General features: G+C 36.0%; 3 protein-coding genes across 3 annotated transcripts in view; 1 reads left to right on the forward strand and 2 right to left on the reverse strand.

Moving 5' to 3' along the window:
• Positions 1-5,261, forward strand: part of LOC137402089 (PDZ domain-containing protein 8-like) — a 67,646-nt gene extending 62,385 nt beyond the window's left edge. Inside the window, exons 19-20 of the mRNA XM_068088553.1 lie at positions 1,094-1,231; positions 3,881-5,261. Of these exons, the coding sequence (XP_067944654.1) occupies positions 1,094-1,231; positions 3,881-4,225 (483 nt within the window). The 3' untranslated portion in view covers positions 4,226-5,261. The remainder of the gene's footprint in view (positions 1-1,093; positions 1,232-3,880) is intronic.
• A 105-nt stretch (positions 5,262-5,366) lies between these two features.
• Positions 5,367-8,205, reverse strand: LOC137402112 (uncharacterized). Its single transcript, XM_068088577.1, has 3 exons — positions 8,146-8,205; positions 6,981-7,122; positions 5,367-5,713 (listed from the first exon to the last, which is right to left on the reverse strand). The coding sequence occupies exons 2-3, from the start codon at positions 7,114-7,116 to the stop codon at positions 5,433-5,435; spliced, it is 417 nt and encodes a 138-aa protein (XP_067944678.1). The 5' UTR covers positions 7,117-7,122; positions 8,146-8,205; the 3' UTR covers positions 5,367-5,432.
• A 2,536-nt stretch (positions 8,206-10,741) lies between these two features.
• Positions 10,742-16,860, reverse strand: part of LOC137401468 (uncharacterized) — a 35,962-nt gene continuing 29,843 nt past the window's right edge. Inside the window, exons 7-11 of the mRNA XM_068087822.1 lie at positions 15,831-15,953; positions 14,098-14,229; positions 13,614-13,673; positions 13,348-13,466; positions 10,742-12,644 (exon numbers count right to left, since the gene is read on the reverse strand). Coding sequence (XP_067943923.1) covers positions 11,238-12,644; positions 13,348-13,466; positions 13,614-13,673; positions 14,098-14,229; positions 15,831-15,953 — 1,841 coding nt within the window. The 3' untranslated portion in view covers positions 10,742-11,237. The remainder of the gene's footprint in view (positions 12,645-13,347; positions 13,467-13,613; positions 13,674-14,097; positions 14,230-15,830; positions 15,954-16,860) is intronic.

Genomic DNA, 16,860 nt, shown 5'->3' on the forward strand with positions numbered 1-16,860 from the left:
TTTTTGTTTTTATTGTTTTACATTTTTGTAGTTTCCGTCTCAAGCCTTTTTATTTTCTTTTTCAAACTTTATGCTTCCAAAATATAGAATTTCGTATGTTGCAAATAACCTTGGATGAAGAGCTAAATACCGTATTTGCTTAAATATCACAATATATAAAATATTTTTTATAATATTTAGGCCAAATATTTGCTCAAATTTATTACATTGAATGTTGGAAAAGCTATATAGCAAGAGAATCAGATGTAGAGGTTAAACTCTTTCTGCACGGAGATTGTGGGTGTGAGATTCCTACAGTTATGTGAGTCTAACTGCGTTGTCAACCTTGAACTTTTGACATGTGAGTAATTGTGACAAATTTGAGTAAGTATTTTATTTGATAAAATGTAATTTTCAGCATGTCTAAAATTCTCTCAACACTACAGTATCTGGCGTAAGGTTGAGTAAGTTACCTTGTAAACTTTTATCACTGTCCCAACAAATCTGAGAAAAGCCAAGTCTGCACTCCCTCTCATGTGTCTACAACATAAATTAATGACAAGAATTTCTTTAAGGATTGTAACTTTTTTAATTTAACTCTATGTACAATTTTTCCTTCTATTTTTAGTATTTTTTATTACAAATTTTTACATAATTTATTTGTTTCAATCTTACAGGTAATTTGATTGAAGTATTTTGTCATATGTCGGTTCTAAAACTAATAAAAAGAAATGAAGTGCAGTATTATTGTAGATTGGAGATGTTACCAGTTAGGACCATCCTGTTTTTAACTTTACAGGAGTTAAAATTAAGTTTTAGGTTTTTAAAAACAACATGAGCGTACGTTTGTACTAGCATTACAAACATTTATAGCGGCTATAAATTTATAAGTTTTATAAATCTATAAATTTAAAACCCGATGTTGAGTCTGCTGTTTAAAAATTTCTTACATTCTTTATTTTTTGTCTAACATTCTGAGTACTGTAATGTACATGTATGTACATGACTATACATGTACTGTATGTATGTAGCAGGGAATAGCGGTGCGGATTATAATTTGGTAGCAATGGAATAACAGCAGCTGTGTAATAGTCCTAGTAATATTTCTATGCAGGTTGATAAACTCCAATCAGAGATCGAAATGGTGTCGTTAGTGAGAGATGAACACGAAAAGTCGTTGAAAAACTGCTCTAACCTGTCGCATCGAGATGCTATCACATTGAAGATAAACAAAGCAAATGAGAAAATACAGGTAATACTTGTTTTGCAATTCAATAGTACCTTTCGATCTTACCTCCCAAGTACTTACGTGTAAGTAAGTCCTTACATGCATGTAAAAAAGTACTCGCATGTAAGTACCTCTCAAGTACTTACATTGTAGACTTACGATGTAAGCCTATTCCTTCTGTCAACTTTACGTATGTCGAATCGTTGGTCAAAGGTGAGACCTAAAAGCTCCACAAACTGTCAATCTATGTTAAAAATCAATTTGAGGTTTGTTCTCTCTCTGTCTGCCCTTATGTGATACTGTGTACAAATGTCGCTGAGTACATATTTATACTATTGCCTGTGCAGCACTCTATGTACACATACATAGCAGGCAGTTTAAAAATGGGGCGGTTTATATTTCTAGTGCAGTTGATATGGAATATTCTGCATGCACGGTTTTAGTAATATTTAACACTTTAAAACCTTGGCTTTTCCCACTTGATTCTATGCCCGAGTGAACTCAGCTCAGTAGTTCCCCTTTAGCATTCTGTACTTTTGGCTTACATAGGATTACAAAATTTTTGTAGATTTGGAAAGTAGGCCTATATGCTTTAAATATAATTTGAAATTTTTAAGTCTATTGAACTGTCAGCTCTTGAGATATCGCCAAGATACTGAGGGCACTTCTAACCGACCGAGAAATTAAAAATGGCTGCTGACAGAATATTAGTATCTAATAACACTCTGATTAAAGTTCTTAGTAATGAAGAACTTTAATTTTTCTCATCGCTAAAATAATTTTATCACCTATCTGTTTCCGGTTTCGTTTTCACAACAACTGATAACGAATAATGCCGAACTGAGTGACATCAAGCGTCCTATTTTTTCATTCGTTGTTAGAGGTATTTCAGATATAATCAGCACACCGACTGCCAAAGTTGAATGCTGAGAGAAATTTTTGTTGATTTCATATGGCGAAAATATTTCGTATGGAGAGGACAAAAAATCATCGTGTTCTACATCACAGGACAAAAAAACATTTTAAGATCTGTAAGAATCTTAAAAGTTACATGACTCTTTTATATTTGCCACTGTCTGGAATCACAACTAAGATTTAAGACAATTAAAAGCCAAGTTCTCAAATTAATGGCGATCTAATGCAAGTTATCACAAGTTGGTTTGTTTGAACTTTTAGAATTTGGTTCAATCACAGCATAGAATTTCAAAAGGACTCTCATGACTCTTGATAACAATGTAAATTTCTGTGTTGCTCCAAACACAATCCAAAGTTACTTTTATCGTCATTGTTCACAACTCTGTTAATTAAATCTCCTGCCTTTTATTTTAAAACGGAGACATGTAGCTGTTCAAGTATTAATGTTGACTTACGGTTTCCTAGTAAGTCAACGATTGTCTGTCAAAACCCAAGTTTTGATCATCTCTAGTTGTTCAAGCATTCAATTTTGTCCACATATTTTGTAATCGTGCGCTTTTAGACAAGATGTTGACTTAAATAAAAACTACCAGATTACCTAAGCTTGACAAATCGACAGCAAACATACCATATTTTAGCTAAAATTGATCAGTGTTTCGTTTGTCTATTACAGTGCAGATTTCTTCAAGTCAATTGTTAGCTGCAATATCGGATGGTACTGACTATCGTGTTATGGTTTTGTTTTAGCGCTTTTAGTACAAACTAATTTTAAGTTTTGCCGAATTGTGATGTTCTGAACTGTGCTGATTTCATCATACCATGGAACAGCGATGTAGAAATGTGATTCTTTTGACCTGATTGTTGTAAAACTGCAAACCCAAAATCTGTTACGGAACATTTAACACCAAGGATACTTTTAAATGATGTATTTAAAAGGTGACTCAAAAGATGTTAAGTGGGTATACATGGTTTTTATATATATACATGTACATATACACATATCCAGTGGAACCTCAGTGCTCAATCATCATCTGTTCGGATGTGGCAGTCGAGCAATGCTTTGTTGAAAACTGGGGGAAAAACCCATGACCAAAAATGGTATTTTAATGCATTTCCACCCCTAAGAAAAATACCTCAAATACTAAAGGAACATGTATCTTTCTTTGGACTTATCTTAAACAGCTTAAGTAACACAAAAGATTAGAAAAACTGGCAAAAAAATACTCGAACAAATTGTGTACGTCTTTACTCACCAATGGGTTGAGTCAAATAGACGCTTACCTATTGGTTGATAAGGGCTTTTTCATTAGGTTTCTCCGGCTCAACTCGGTTAATTCGAGCACCGGCAGTCTGTTCATATTCAGATGCATTCTCTATTCACATTTCTGGTTGAGCACCACGTTGTTTGAGTAAGGATGATGTCGCGCACTGAGGTTTCACTGTGTATAGACTTAACATCTTGTGGAAGTCACCTTTTGAAAACATTCTTTAAAATATCTTTATTGTTAGTTTTTGTAACTGATTTGGGATACATATGTAGTGACAATTAAGACCAAAGATTTTATTAAATATTAGGGCCATAGTCAGTTAAAAAGTACCTCCAAAGCTAAATTGGTCAGTTCCAGCTTAGCTGTATTCTACACTCCGCTGCAATATGCCTTATACTTAAAAGGTCAAAGGATGAACCGTGGCATACATTTGGATTGTTGTACACAAATAACTGATTATATAAGATGTTTTTGGTATTCCTATTGGTAGGCTCTTGCTGTTATGTTGGTGCATTACTGCTCTGGACTACAAGATTGTGCTGAGCAAATCCACAAGGAGGGAAGCTCATCACCTTCAGAACCAGATTCGAGAGACACCAGTCCGAAACCCGAAGATGCATCAAATGTCACACTTAGTAACCATTTGTCAGAACTGACAGGTAATCGACAGAAAGACTTGAATGACAATGGTCTTTTAGTAGGAAAAGGTGATACCATGGATACAGTGAATCCCACTGTCGCTGTCAAACGTAGTGAAAAGGAAGAATCGGATTCTGATTCAGAATGGCAGATCGCTTCCGATAATGGAAATGAACTTGCTGAGGGCCCTTTGTAACGGAACTGTATGATACCAATTCTGATATACATAGCTTTTAAAAGATTGGTTTACCTGTAGTTACATCATAGGTGCAATTTTCCAGTTTAGTTCAATGACTAGAGATTTTCTGGTTGGTCTATTACTTATGACAAAAACTATGCATCTCCATCTGGTCAGCAGTATTTAAACACAATAGCAGTTTTGACTGTAATAACGTATGCAGTGTAAGAGAGATCTGTTGGAATGCTCAAACTCGTCATTTCTCTTTTTATTGTTTAATACTGTTTTATCTAAACATAAACTGACTGCATGTGATTGAAGGTTGCTTTAAAAGTTACACAGACTAGTTTGGAAAAACTTGTTAATAAAAAATAATCTTAATATTTTATCTATATTTAATATTCATTGAATATATGACTTCACAAAGATACTGGACCGAGACATTGGTGTTGGCGGTAGTATGAAATAGGAATGGCTGCTTCAAATCTCATGACAGGCTTTATAATTGAACATGTGCTAACATATAGTATGAAAAAACCCTCTATGATATATATGGCGATACGTTCATTCTCTCTCGCTCTCTCCCTCTCTCTCTCCTCAAATTGTCAATAAATTTTGTATTAAGCCCTACTTCTGATTTGATCCAATTATGCGTAGAGACGCAGTCATTATGTGCAATACCTGGGCAAGATATGTAGTCTATGGACATATAATTTATTTGTTTTACTTTTGTGCATAACGTTGGCATCTTTGTTAACCAAACCTATGATGAGTCCAATAATGATATTTGATACATTGTGGTACATTTTTCGCATGTAATTATTTCTACTTCTATTTCTTCTGTTATTTAACCACATGAGCACAAGTTAATGCCATGAAACTTATTCTCTCCACACCCTTGTTTTTCTTTCACCTATTTACAAGAATGTTTGTTTGAACTTTGTGTCATTTATGCCATCGCAAGTTACTGAAGCTGCATGTTGAACAATATATATTTATTTTATCTTTGTGCATTGCGTATGTATATTTCTGGGTCAAAAATAAAGCAAGGCAAAAAGCATTGTTTAAAATTTCAATTTCATTGATCATCCATACTCAAAATGACTATCATATGCATTGAGTACTGCAATGGTAACTACAGAAAATAGCCTTTTAGGAAGATGGTCAAACTATCTTTTATTCACTAACAGTACCAAAACTAGAAAAAGTTTTAAACAATACCAGCTTACTCATTTGAAAAAGACTTGACAGTAACACTGTCCAACATATGACCAAGCTTAACAGCATCATAATCTTTTTTCAAATTAAACAATTCTCTCATAGACTTAGATATGTCTTCATATATGACCTTGTGTTCACTTTTTTCTCTATCAAAATGGCTCCGAAGTTCATCCTGCAAAGACGCTATATCCTTTTCTTTCTGTTTACTTGAAGTTAGCATTCTTTTTTCCTCATTGGAGAGAAGATCATCACTCTTTAGCAAAACCCTTTCCATGGTTTCACTAGCTAAAATTATTTTATTTACGTGCAAAATACAAAACAACATGGTTGACGTTTCTTGTACTGTATCTTTCAATGTTTTCATATATTTTGTTTTCTGAGTTTTTAGACTAAAATCATTTGGATACTATTCGGGTTTAAAATTCAGAACAGGTCTTATAGAACAGTGAATGTATTAGAACTTTTATTTTATCCACTATGTTTATTTTGTCTGGTATTGTCAATCATACCAACAATGACAAGGGGTGGTATGGCTTAGAATGTGCTGTTTTATACATTTTATGAAACAGCACATTCTGTTATTGTCAACTTACCGGAAAAGACATGGGAGCAGAAGCATAGGATAAGCTGGGTAGGTTTGGTAGTAGAAAAAATGTTAGACATACACAACGCAGCTTACTCTAAATTACACTAGATATAGTTTACAGGAACAATGTTTTTTTCATAATTTTGTACTTTCATTCAAATGTTTAGCTTTTTAACTTGACTGAAAAAAAATTTTGTTTCAAAAAAATTCGAGTGTTGTACGCTGGAAATCACTTGGTATGTTGAGTCAAATATTTGCACAAATGTTACATCAAATGTCCTTAAAATTGTAAGTAGAAATCAAAGTTTGGCTGTAATTATGTTCCAAGAATATTACTAATTCAGCCAACCACAATCAAAGCATCATTTCATTGCAAGATTTCACTATCCGTTAAGTTTTCTCCGTTGGATGTGGTGATGAATATAGTGGCCTTGAAAGCAGATGATTAAGACAAATTAATTCAGCTTTGTTTGAAATTGGCTTCCTTTTAAGTTTATGCTTGCTAAATGTGCATCTTCAACTCATAGAGGTATGACTATTTACGAAAACTTTATCAACCACCGCAGAATTACCAAGTCAAAAGTGGGTATTGACAAAATTGCATTAGTTTCCTATTTTAGGAGTTATCCCATCCTGCTACTAAGTATGACAAAATACTTTCTATTTTGAACTATTCCTGATACACTGAAGTTTTTCTGTGATTTTACACAATCATTCATTGCAAAGGTAAAAAGTAGCTAAGATAAAGTTGTATCAACAATCAATGGCAAACAGAAGCTGCGACTCATTATCCCATCATTTATTCTAGAACATCAACTAGTAAAGTGAATTTCTTTAGTTACAAATGACATTAATCCCAGCAATTGGTTTTGTTAGCTAAAAATTAATACACTTGCACAAATTTTTAACAGTCAGTAGTCACATCAAAACAAATTACTAGTCGACTGTAAACCTTGCTGAACCGACCTTCAAAGCTTTGGGTAACCTGGTTTAGCTTGTGATATATTTTTGAACTTTGGGCTTTTAAAGAGTTCAAATGCTGTTCAACCTCAGCAAGCGCCTTGTTGAGCTCAGCTTCTGCTCGTCTCACTTCCTTGTCCATTATCTACTTTAAAACATAAGGAAAGCATGGTTTTAACCAGAGTGCCTCCTAAATTATAGGTGTCGCAAGATTAATGTAATGTACCATAAGGCAGACCCTTTTGAGATAGACCATGATAGACCTTTTATAGGTTAACATAAAAATAAAGCAAATTTCCAACAATTGTCATAAGTTCCCCATAAATTTGTCTATAAGAATTGTGGAAAACATGAGCACAGAGAATTTCAGAGGGACATTTTTAACAAATGCTTACATCACATTCATAAAAATTGTGAGACGTCAGACTTATTTAGCACGCTTGTTCTAGGGCCCTAATTAGCTCACTAATTACTCAAAAAGCAAGCCTTTCAAAGGGAATTCTCAATAAAACTTTTAAAAAGATTCCAACTGGTTCACTGTGCTTTTGGTAAGTATTTAAACGATGAAGAGGCAACTCTAACGAATGACAAGTCTATTTTAGATATGAAAGTTACCAGTGAAGACAACACGTTGTTAAAAAAAATGCTACGCATTCCCTTTTGTGTTAGCGAAAGCATTATCACGCTATTGCTACTGTAGTTATGCTGCAAAGAACTCACGAATACTGCCATAATCTTATTATTGTTGTTGTTGTTGTTGCTGACGATATTCATGTTAACTGAACTGGGAGGCCTGCGAACATCTTCCACGTTAGTCAACGGCGTTATTCCTCTCATAACATAATTATTTGGCCACGAACTATGCTGGAGTTGAAAAGAATGTCAGAATAAAATTTCTGATTAATGCACCGTATCAATCGCTAGTTTGACACTTTAGTTTGTGTTACAGTTTCATCGCAGAGCTTTATCACAACTACGCTTTATAATTCCAACAGTGGTTGGTGCAATGCAGCTCGACATTGAACCATGTTTTTAAGTATTTAGAACAAGCACAATGCCAAATTAAAACTTCAAGCTATCAGGAATATTATGAATATAACGTTGGTTTCATCGTCCTAGCATACTTAATAATAACGAGAGTTTTTAAAGGAATATACCGATTTATACATACGGCTTTTGAATTTTAGAGAACATAAACCGTAAGCGGTTGCAATAGTCTGCTGGACACTACGGTCGATCCTATTGGATTAAAATGTACGACATGACGCTGTTGACGTGAAATTAAGTCGTCGCCACAAACCGAACTAAATACAGTTACCGTATGTCAGACAATCAAAGAACATTAAACGGTCGCCAAACGTTCGTATTAATAAAACTGTTTGCTGTAAAGATGCAGTACGTACTGCGAAGCGCTTCGCGACTTCTCTATCGCGCTTGCAAACTCGCGCACTACTGAAATTTAGCAGCTTTTTGGCAACTAATACCGTATTATGTAAGGTTTTGACACTTGGCTGTTGACTAATGAAATTCAAATAAATTTTGTAACAATTTAATCATGATAGTTCTTTATTAATAATTTTTTATGTAAGGAAGGCAAACATCTATTTAAGAGACTAAATCACTTGCGAGGCAATCAGAAAACTGACGCAAAGGAAATTTTTCGATGAAAGCGTAGACGAAACGTGTTGCCAATGCCTAATGTAAATGCGTAGTACGACTACGCACATATGCGCCGCTGTGATAAATAAATGCTGCTCTCATTCGTGTGAAGCCCATGACGTTTTTGCTGGATTTCCCAGTAGGGCATGCGCGTTCTTAAATATCGTCCGGATATTTATTATATAATATGGCTCACCAAATATTTGTAATAGCAAAAATGCTTGTGGCAGCTATATGCATTGTTATTTTTTGGTTTAAAAAAACTGTGGTAAGTTAATGAGGAGAGTAGATAAGTAACAATTTTTAATGTAATGGTGTAGGTTTTGGTTACTAAAACTCAATTACTAAAACCAATCAGGAGCCAAGATTTTACTGCCATAGGTGAACCTGTTTGGGGAAAAATTTTCGCGCCTTGGGTGCATCTGATAACTGGGACGTCATTGGAGGTATGTGGATATGGTGTGTCATGATCTGGTGTTAATCATTTCGGTGGTTGAGATTATCTGAGGCTGGTCAATCGTCATGGTTAGCGTGATGATCTGAGGTCGCTGTCCCTAATAGGCAATCTTTTCTTTTGTTTTTGTATACAATATCATCAATGCCGAGTGAGTATGAACTGTCCACTGAGTTTTTTTACTAGGTTTCTTTTTCATTGTGGCAGTGATTTTATTAGTCATTCGCCAGTAATGGTTGGCCCTAAGGTAGTGGCTGAAGGTCCTGAGCAGACTTGTCACGGAACATCTAAGTTTTGCATCTCGTCAGTTGTTTTGATCTCCTTGCTGACTGCGTTATGGTATGGCGCCAGACCTGCCAACCCAAGAGTGGGGCAATGCGTGAGATTTGGTTTTAGGGCAATTGATGTATCAATGATAGTATATATAAAATTATTGAAATTGGGGCAAAAATCTCACGCATTTCTCACGCATTTTCATTTTTTCTTTGGGGTGATTGCGTGAGTCTCACGCCCAATGCGTGAGAGTTGGCAGGTATGTATGGCGCCTTACAGAGCCTCGCGTTGCGTGTTCACAACTCGAGTTGTGAACACGCCACGCGAGGCACTGTAAGGCGCCATATTATGGAATCCTCACTCCGTTGTGGCAATACAGATCTTGTTGATTTTTCTGCAGTACCGGGCAAACATGTTCTGCTTCTTCGGGTTTGTCACGATATCAAAGCAAGGCAAACTCAGGGTCCGAACAGTTGGGCAAGATAAGCTTTAAATTTTTCACAGCCGACTCGGCTTTGCCATTATACTGGAGAAAATGGGGTGAACTGGTGATGTGTATAAAGTTGCAATCTTCTCTGAATGTGGCGAATTGGTGTGAAGTGAGCTGTGGACTGTCGTCAGTCATGTTCGCTTTGGGCATTCGAAAGCAGCCAAGACATTCTTTCAGTGGCCTTTTTATTGGTAGTATTGACCGGTAGGTTGGGTAGGTGACTGTACCTATAGTGTGATTATACCTATAGTGTGAGTATACCTAAATAATAGTGTGACTATACCTATAGTGTTACTATACCTATAGTGTGACTATACTACCTATACTGTGACTATACCTAGATCATGACTATACCTATACTGTGACTATACTGTGACTGTACCTATACTGCAACTATACCTGTACTATATACTGTGACCTAAGATTTTAGCTGTAGCAAAAAATAAGTAATGTCAGTTTTTTCATTCGTTAGAGCTAAATTACCTGGTTGTCTCCCAGAATACAAATTAAAAGTTGAGACGTCCTTGAAATTTCTGTGAGTTTGATTACTTACGCCTCAGAAAAACCAGCATCATCTTTCAATTCTCAAAGATGCGTACTCAAAGGATGTAAGATCAATCGCTTACACATCTTGTAAACAGCCTCACGGTTTTAGTATCATACATGATAAGGGTATTTGATATGCTTAGCACTTATTAACTTTTAACAAAACTTGTATGCTACAGCACATCAAGTCAGAAAGACAAACTAAAACTCTTACCACCTAACTAAATTGCTGCTACCTCATTCAGAAGATATATTTGATAGCAGCTATCACTAAATTTGTTATGTGATCCACCTACCAGGGATCATGCTGCGGAAGAAATAGTTTGTTTAGTTTTATAGAAGGGATTAACCACTAAGAAAATGTTTTATTATATACAACTACACACCATAAGAAAAAAATGTGGACTAAAATAATACCAAATACAAAAATAACGCAACCAACTCGGCTACTAAAGCGATTTTGCTTAATTATCGTAGAAAGTCAAAATAATTTAATACACAGTTAATAGAATTTTTCTGTCGACATGTCCATAATACCAAATATGAAGAATCCATGCACCAATTGCAAAAGGCCCATCGTTAACATACAGGATGTATATAAATTACAAAGTATTTCCTGATCAAGAAGTACTATTGGTCAAAACATAACTTTCATGTGATAAGATAACTATAAGGTGAGGATATGACTAGTTTACTGTAAATGTATATGAAGATAAAACAAATGCAAAAATCAAAATCCAGTAATGTTAATGAGCTGTCTACTCTGACAGATAGTAACTCTGGAGAAATGTGTTAATACGACAAACTTGTATGCATGCATAAAAAATTTACTCGGAGGAATCTAGAAAAAGTCGCATGTTTTCTTAGAATGAACTGATCGATTTGACCTATTAGATATTGGGGAATCATTTCGTTTATCTTCAGCAGATATACTCAGTGTCTCATTTGGAGGGCTATATTCATCAGCAACAGCTTTAACATCCGCATTCAACTTTTCAATCGAATTAGGAGACTGTTTTGGTGAAGTCTGTTTTATCATAGTTGATAATTCACTGGCTGCAGTTGTACTTGGAGGCTGGCCAGAATAGGTGCGAGTGGCACGTCCACCAGACGATGAATTGGAATCGGACAGTTTGCTGTACCTGGCTTTCAGCAACTGAATATTGCTTCCACTGGCGACAAATACAATGAATCCAAAGAAACCATGGAGACAACAGAAGATGATAAATATGGTTGACGTAACTTCCGCAGCGACTGGATATTTCTCTCTATCGACGACCCCAGCAATAATTGCGGTAATCCAATTGAAACCAAGCACTACGATCAGCTTGAGACAAAGATATACCTTCTCTTTGTGCGAATCTCTGACACGACTTGTAGATGCTGCTATCTGCATTAGCCTGCGCACCACAACAATGTATATTATTACTGTTACTATCAGGCATATTGCTACAGGAATTAAGAAAAAAATTATATTCCCATATCTACTTTCCATCCAGCAACTCTCACCTCCGTAGGCAGGGGCCCAGATCGACTCTGGGGTAAGGTTGTCGACGAGCAGAGCTGGCATGATAACGAGAAGAATGGGTGCTAAAATGCCTCCCAACCAAATTTGCGCAACTGTGAATGCTGTATATCTAGAATCTAGGTCAACAAACTCGAGTGACCTAATAATAAGTACAGCATAGATGATCATAAATATAAAAGCCGAAATGAAGAAGTAATTTACTAGAACGGCGATGACATAGCAGAAGGTGGCGTCATCAAAATATACGATGAGTCCTCGGGCAACAAATGTGATATATGCCAACAGAAACATCAACATATTACCGGCGATAGTTGAGCCGGGAATATTTCTCATTCTTTTGACAAGGAAGAATACGACGAAAAAAGCGATGAGAAATATTATAGATATGATGCAAAAAATAAAAGTCAAAATATCCTGGTAACTCTGAAATTGAGGCACTTTGGAAGTAGTTGTACCGGCTGGCGGAGTCGAAGGTAAGCACAAATATGTATAGTCGTCTTCATATACCACGAAGAGCCTATCAATGACGCTCGTGTTCAGTTTGATGGAGCCATCGGAGAGTGTAGTGAGATCTTCTTCGTGTCTCGTAGCTACTGTCCGTGTGCATGTATGGCATATCACCTCGCCATTGCTCAGCTCAAGAAAGAAGCCATTGTTATTATACTCGGCTGTGACATATGGGCTCTCTTTCCCTCTCTTTAAGTAATCGTCATAGGAGAGCTAAAAGCAGGATGTATTAAATAATAACCTTACTGAAGCAATAAAATGCATACAACCAAGCCAGCAGAACCAAAATCCAACTAGTATCTCAGCAATAAAGCCTACTGGCCTTTGAACACTATTATTTCAGGACAACGTCAGCTAAAAATTCATTTGGCGCTTTTAAAGGGTTGTCACAAGTATACGTCGTACCAATAGTCATGTCATTCTGCATACCATTACAATCCTCACAGTATTAGCTTTCTGGAAAGGACAAACATGTAATTGTTTGTTCAACAATACCAAATATAGCCTAGGAAAGTTTTTATTGGTTGTCATGCTTTCAAATTGGCTTTCAAATGCTGTCATTGCTAAATTTTAACCCAAAATTTTCTTAGTTTCCATTCTGGGGCACTGTGTAACAGACCTATACATCAAAAACCAAGGGTAGTATTGGCTGCCATGAAATGCAAATCAAATGTTAAGTTTTCAAGCCTATATTTTATGCAACAGTTAAACACCAAAATATCCACTTTTAATGGCAAGTTAAGCAAAATTCTAATTTTAATCTGTAATCTCTTTAAATCTATGTGGCCACCAAAGAGATAGAAAGCCTGTAAAGAATGAAGACATTTTAAGAATGGGTTGGAACAATGATTAACTTAATAGATCACTGCTTCCTTAATAGAAACACCAAAAACTTGCTGTCTATACGGTAACTTACCGATTCATCGCACATGGTCGTGCTAAGTTCATCCTTCATCACGCATAGACCTTTGAAGAGAATGGTACTGAGTGGACAGAGCGGTCTACACGTTGATGTTGTAGTATCCAGGTACTCACCTGTGATAGAACATAGTGCATTACTCTATAGATAACCTGTGATACCATGCATTCAAACTAATGTTATTGTTCATATTTGTTTGGATAAATCAAATGTATTCCAATCAATTTTTTCCTATTAAATTACACATCTGACTAATTACTTACCAATATTACAATTTGGAAGTTGTCCCAACCCCTTGTTGCAATCTCGACCATCACCCTCCGCTATAGAAAAGACAAAGTAGTTGTTATTAAAAATCACAACTCAACTGGCTGCGAGTTTACTTCATGACAGAATTAGGTTTAGGAGAGAGGTTATATGAACATTAACAATCACTGTATGATCAACTAGGCTTGTCAGCTTGAACTAGAAATTCTGAACCATTTTTTGCTGATATAAATCTCCATTTTGTTGAACTTTATTAGAAAATGAACAAGGAAAAGATGTAAACATCAAAAGCATAATAAGAGACTGCATTGTGTTAGCATTGCATCATAATAGGTCAAGTATTTCAAAGACTTTAAAACTGGTTATTATTTTATAGCTATAACATAGTCTATATAGCAATAACTATATTATAGCTATAATACAGCCATGGCTATATTATAGCTATATAGTTTTAATGATCATCGATCGGCATAGACGCACCTTGACAAACCACTCCATTTTCAGACGGATATGGCTGCACTAGTATGGAAAACCTTGGCAAAAAGTCATTTTCTGTGGTCTCAGTTCCCTTCCTGCAGCCAGTGCCAGTACAAGGCTGGCAGACCAAATCATCTACAGTCAGATAAAACATAAATCTTACTACTAGCTTATCTATAGCTGCAGGCAGAATTCCAAACAAACGATGCAAAGTGCATGGGACTAAAGCTATGTCAATGCAATTCCCAAGCTCACCTCTGTATCATTCTAAAAGGGCCAAAGTGGGAACCTACGACACATGATTTTTTTCTCACCGCAGAGTTTGTTACTATATTTCTAGTACTATTGACCAAGGACATTTCAGTATTCCGTAGGCTTTAGGAGTTGATGTGACAAAATGCCAAAATAATATATATTGTGGAACAACAGACGCCATAGGCATATTTTTTGTTCCGCATGCATTCATAAACTTGAATTTATCTTATACATGTCACTTTCAGCAATATGTGACCATCTATCAGCAATCTGTGACCAACTACCAGCAATATGTGACCAACTACCAGCAATATGTGATCATCTATCAGCAATATGTGACCATCTATCAGCAATCTGTGACCAACTACCAGCAATATGTGACCAACTACCAGCAATATGTGATCATCTATCAGCAATATGTGACTATCTATCAGCAATACGTGGCCAACTATCAGCTATATGCGACCAACTATCAGCAATATGTGACCATCTATCAGCAATACGTGACCAACTATCAGCAATACGTGACCAACTATCAGCAATACGTGACCAACTATCAGCAATACATGACCATTTATCAGCAATACATGACCAACTATCAGCAATACGTGACCATCTATCAGCAATACGTGACCAACTATCAATCACCACACTCAACCGATTTTTAAGGCAAGCATTGGGTAAATCAAGAAACACTAGTACCGAAATGGTCCGGCACGCCGTGAGAGATCGACGTGTGTAATAAATAACTGCATAATTATTCCAAAATGCAGCGTACATGGCCGCTAAGCTGAATGTCAGGGTTCACATCCTGTACAATGCAATCTTTTTCACAAGCTTCACCCGTGGCTTCAGACGGATACTGCTCCTATTATAGTGAGGATTAAAACATTTATAAAGGTTTTGGACTACAGTTTTTGGCAGTCCAACATCACAATATTTCTCCTAAATTTGTGAGGAGTCTTGTTTGAAGTCTCAACGCCCAACGCATACCCAATAATGCGTATCCACACGCGTAGGGACTTGAAAGCACAAAAAATGCTGACGAAGCTGAGAAGCAAACATTGCGTACCGTGTGCTACTCTTACCTCATCTGACCTAGTTTTTCTTTGTTTATTTCTGTTTTACAAAGATTAAAAGTCAACTTTTGTATTATTTGCAGCAAAAGAAAACTAGAGACTGGAACGCAGTCAATATTTAAGCCAACTCAAATGCTGATGGAGAGACTGAAGTTCAACTAAAGTTTCATATCATGAGCTGCACACAGCAGGAAAAACGAAAGTTTCTCTCTAGGAAGAAATCTTCCAAGGGTAACTGACCGCTAAGCCTAATCCGATGACATTAATAAAAATCCTTCATCTTGTGATAAATTATATTGTTATTCTCAGTCCCATCTTCAGGAGATGTACACAGAACTGACGTTTCAAACAAACAATAAATGAGATCACATCAGAGTCGACAAAGACATGATGCTGCCTTACCCTTTCCTAGGCCATTGCAGACAGCGCAGTGAGCATTTCTATATACGACTTGAGGGTCAGCATCTGTTGTCACATATGAAGCCACTGTTCCAGTGCAGCTCAAGTTCAGCGCCATTTCAGTTCCTGCAAGACCATGATAAACTCATTCAATCTGCCATAGTTGCTACACCATTTGCAGCTACTAGAGGAACAAAGCACATGTACATGTATTCAATGGAAAACAAGCGCATGTGGTATCAACCAGAAACGCTTCACATTTACAATAAGAATAATTCTGTCCTTGACATGTCTTGCTTAACACACCATTTGCGGCTGAGGCCTTATGGGATTTTTCTATTTGCCTAACCTTGAGTATGCCTTGTAACAATGTTAAAGGATGTGTGAGAAGACAAGAACAGTCGCAAAGCTTTGATGAAAAATACACCAGCTGAAAGATCCTTTCTTTGTGTTGAAATAAGAAAGCTTGTTCATTATTAGCCCTTTAGCCTGAGCATGTCAGATCACAGCAAAAAAAACTATTTTTCTATTGTCTGTAGGACTAGGAATATCCAAATACGCTTTGGCATATTGAAATTGGTCAGAAAAACCTTGATGGAGGGAGCTTGGCTATAAAATATGTTACATTACAGAAATTGGCACTATATCAAAGAGTCAAGTATTACTGCAAATAGGAAGGTTTTTATATTACATGTGTGATGCAAGTGGTAAATTTGTCTAGAGTAAAATATGACATTTGCTTGTTGCTTCAAAAAGTAGTTTAAATGTTAAAAGAAAATAAAACCCATTAGACTGAACATTAAAAATCAAGCGAATGCAATAGTTTACAAGGTTTGCTTTTGGTGGTATGTTTGCTCAATGCCTTTACAAATCATCTGGACAAAATTGTTAAACAGTGAAACAGTAAATTCTCATAGTCTGTGTTTGGAAAAAATATTACCGGTAAATGTGCTGCCAAACTATTGACAATAAATGTAATAGTAGCTATTAGATATTATATGAATGACTCTTCGGTAAAATTCATGATTTCTTA

Source organism: Watersipora subatra, chromosome 8 (genome assembly GCF_963576615.1).
Source record: "Watersipora subatra chromosome 8, tzWatSuba1.1, whole genome shotgun sequence".
Lineage (NCBI taxonomy): Eukaryota > Metazoa > Bryozoa > Gymnolaemata > Cheilostomatida > Watersiporidae > Watersipora > Watersipora subatra.

What these genes read in the sequence shown, in the direction of transcription:
- LOC137402112 (XM_068088577.1), bottom strand. Translation starts at nt 7,116, where the DNA reads ATGGACAAGGAAGTGAGACGAGCAGAAGCTGAGCTCAACAAGGCGCTT. An exon ending in GGTTACCCAAAGCTTTGAAG is followed by an intron (nt 5,714 to 6,980) that starts GTCGGTTCAGCA and finishes AAATAATTTTAG; the next exon opens with CTAGTGAAACCATGGAAAGG.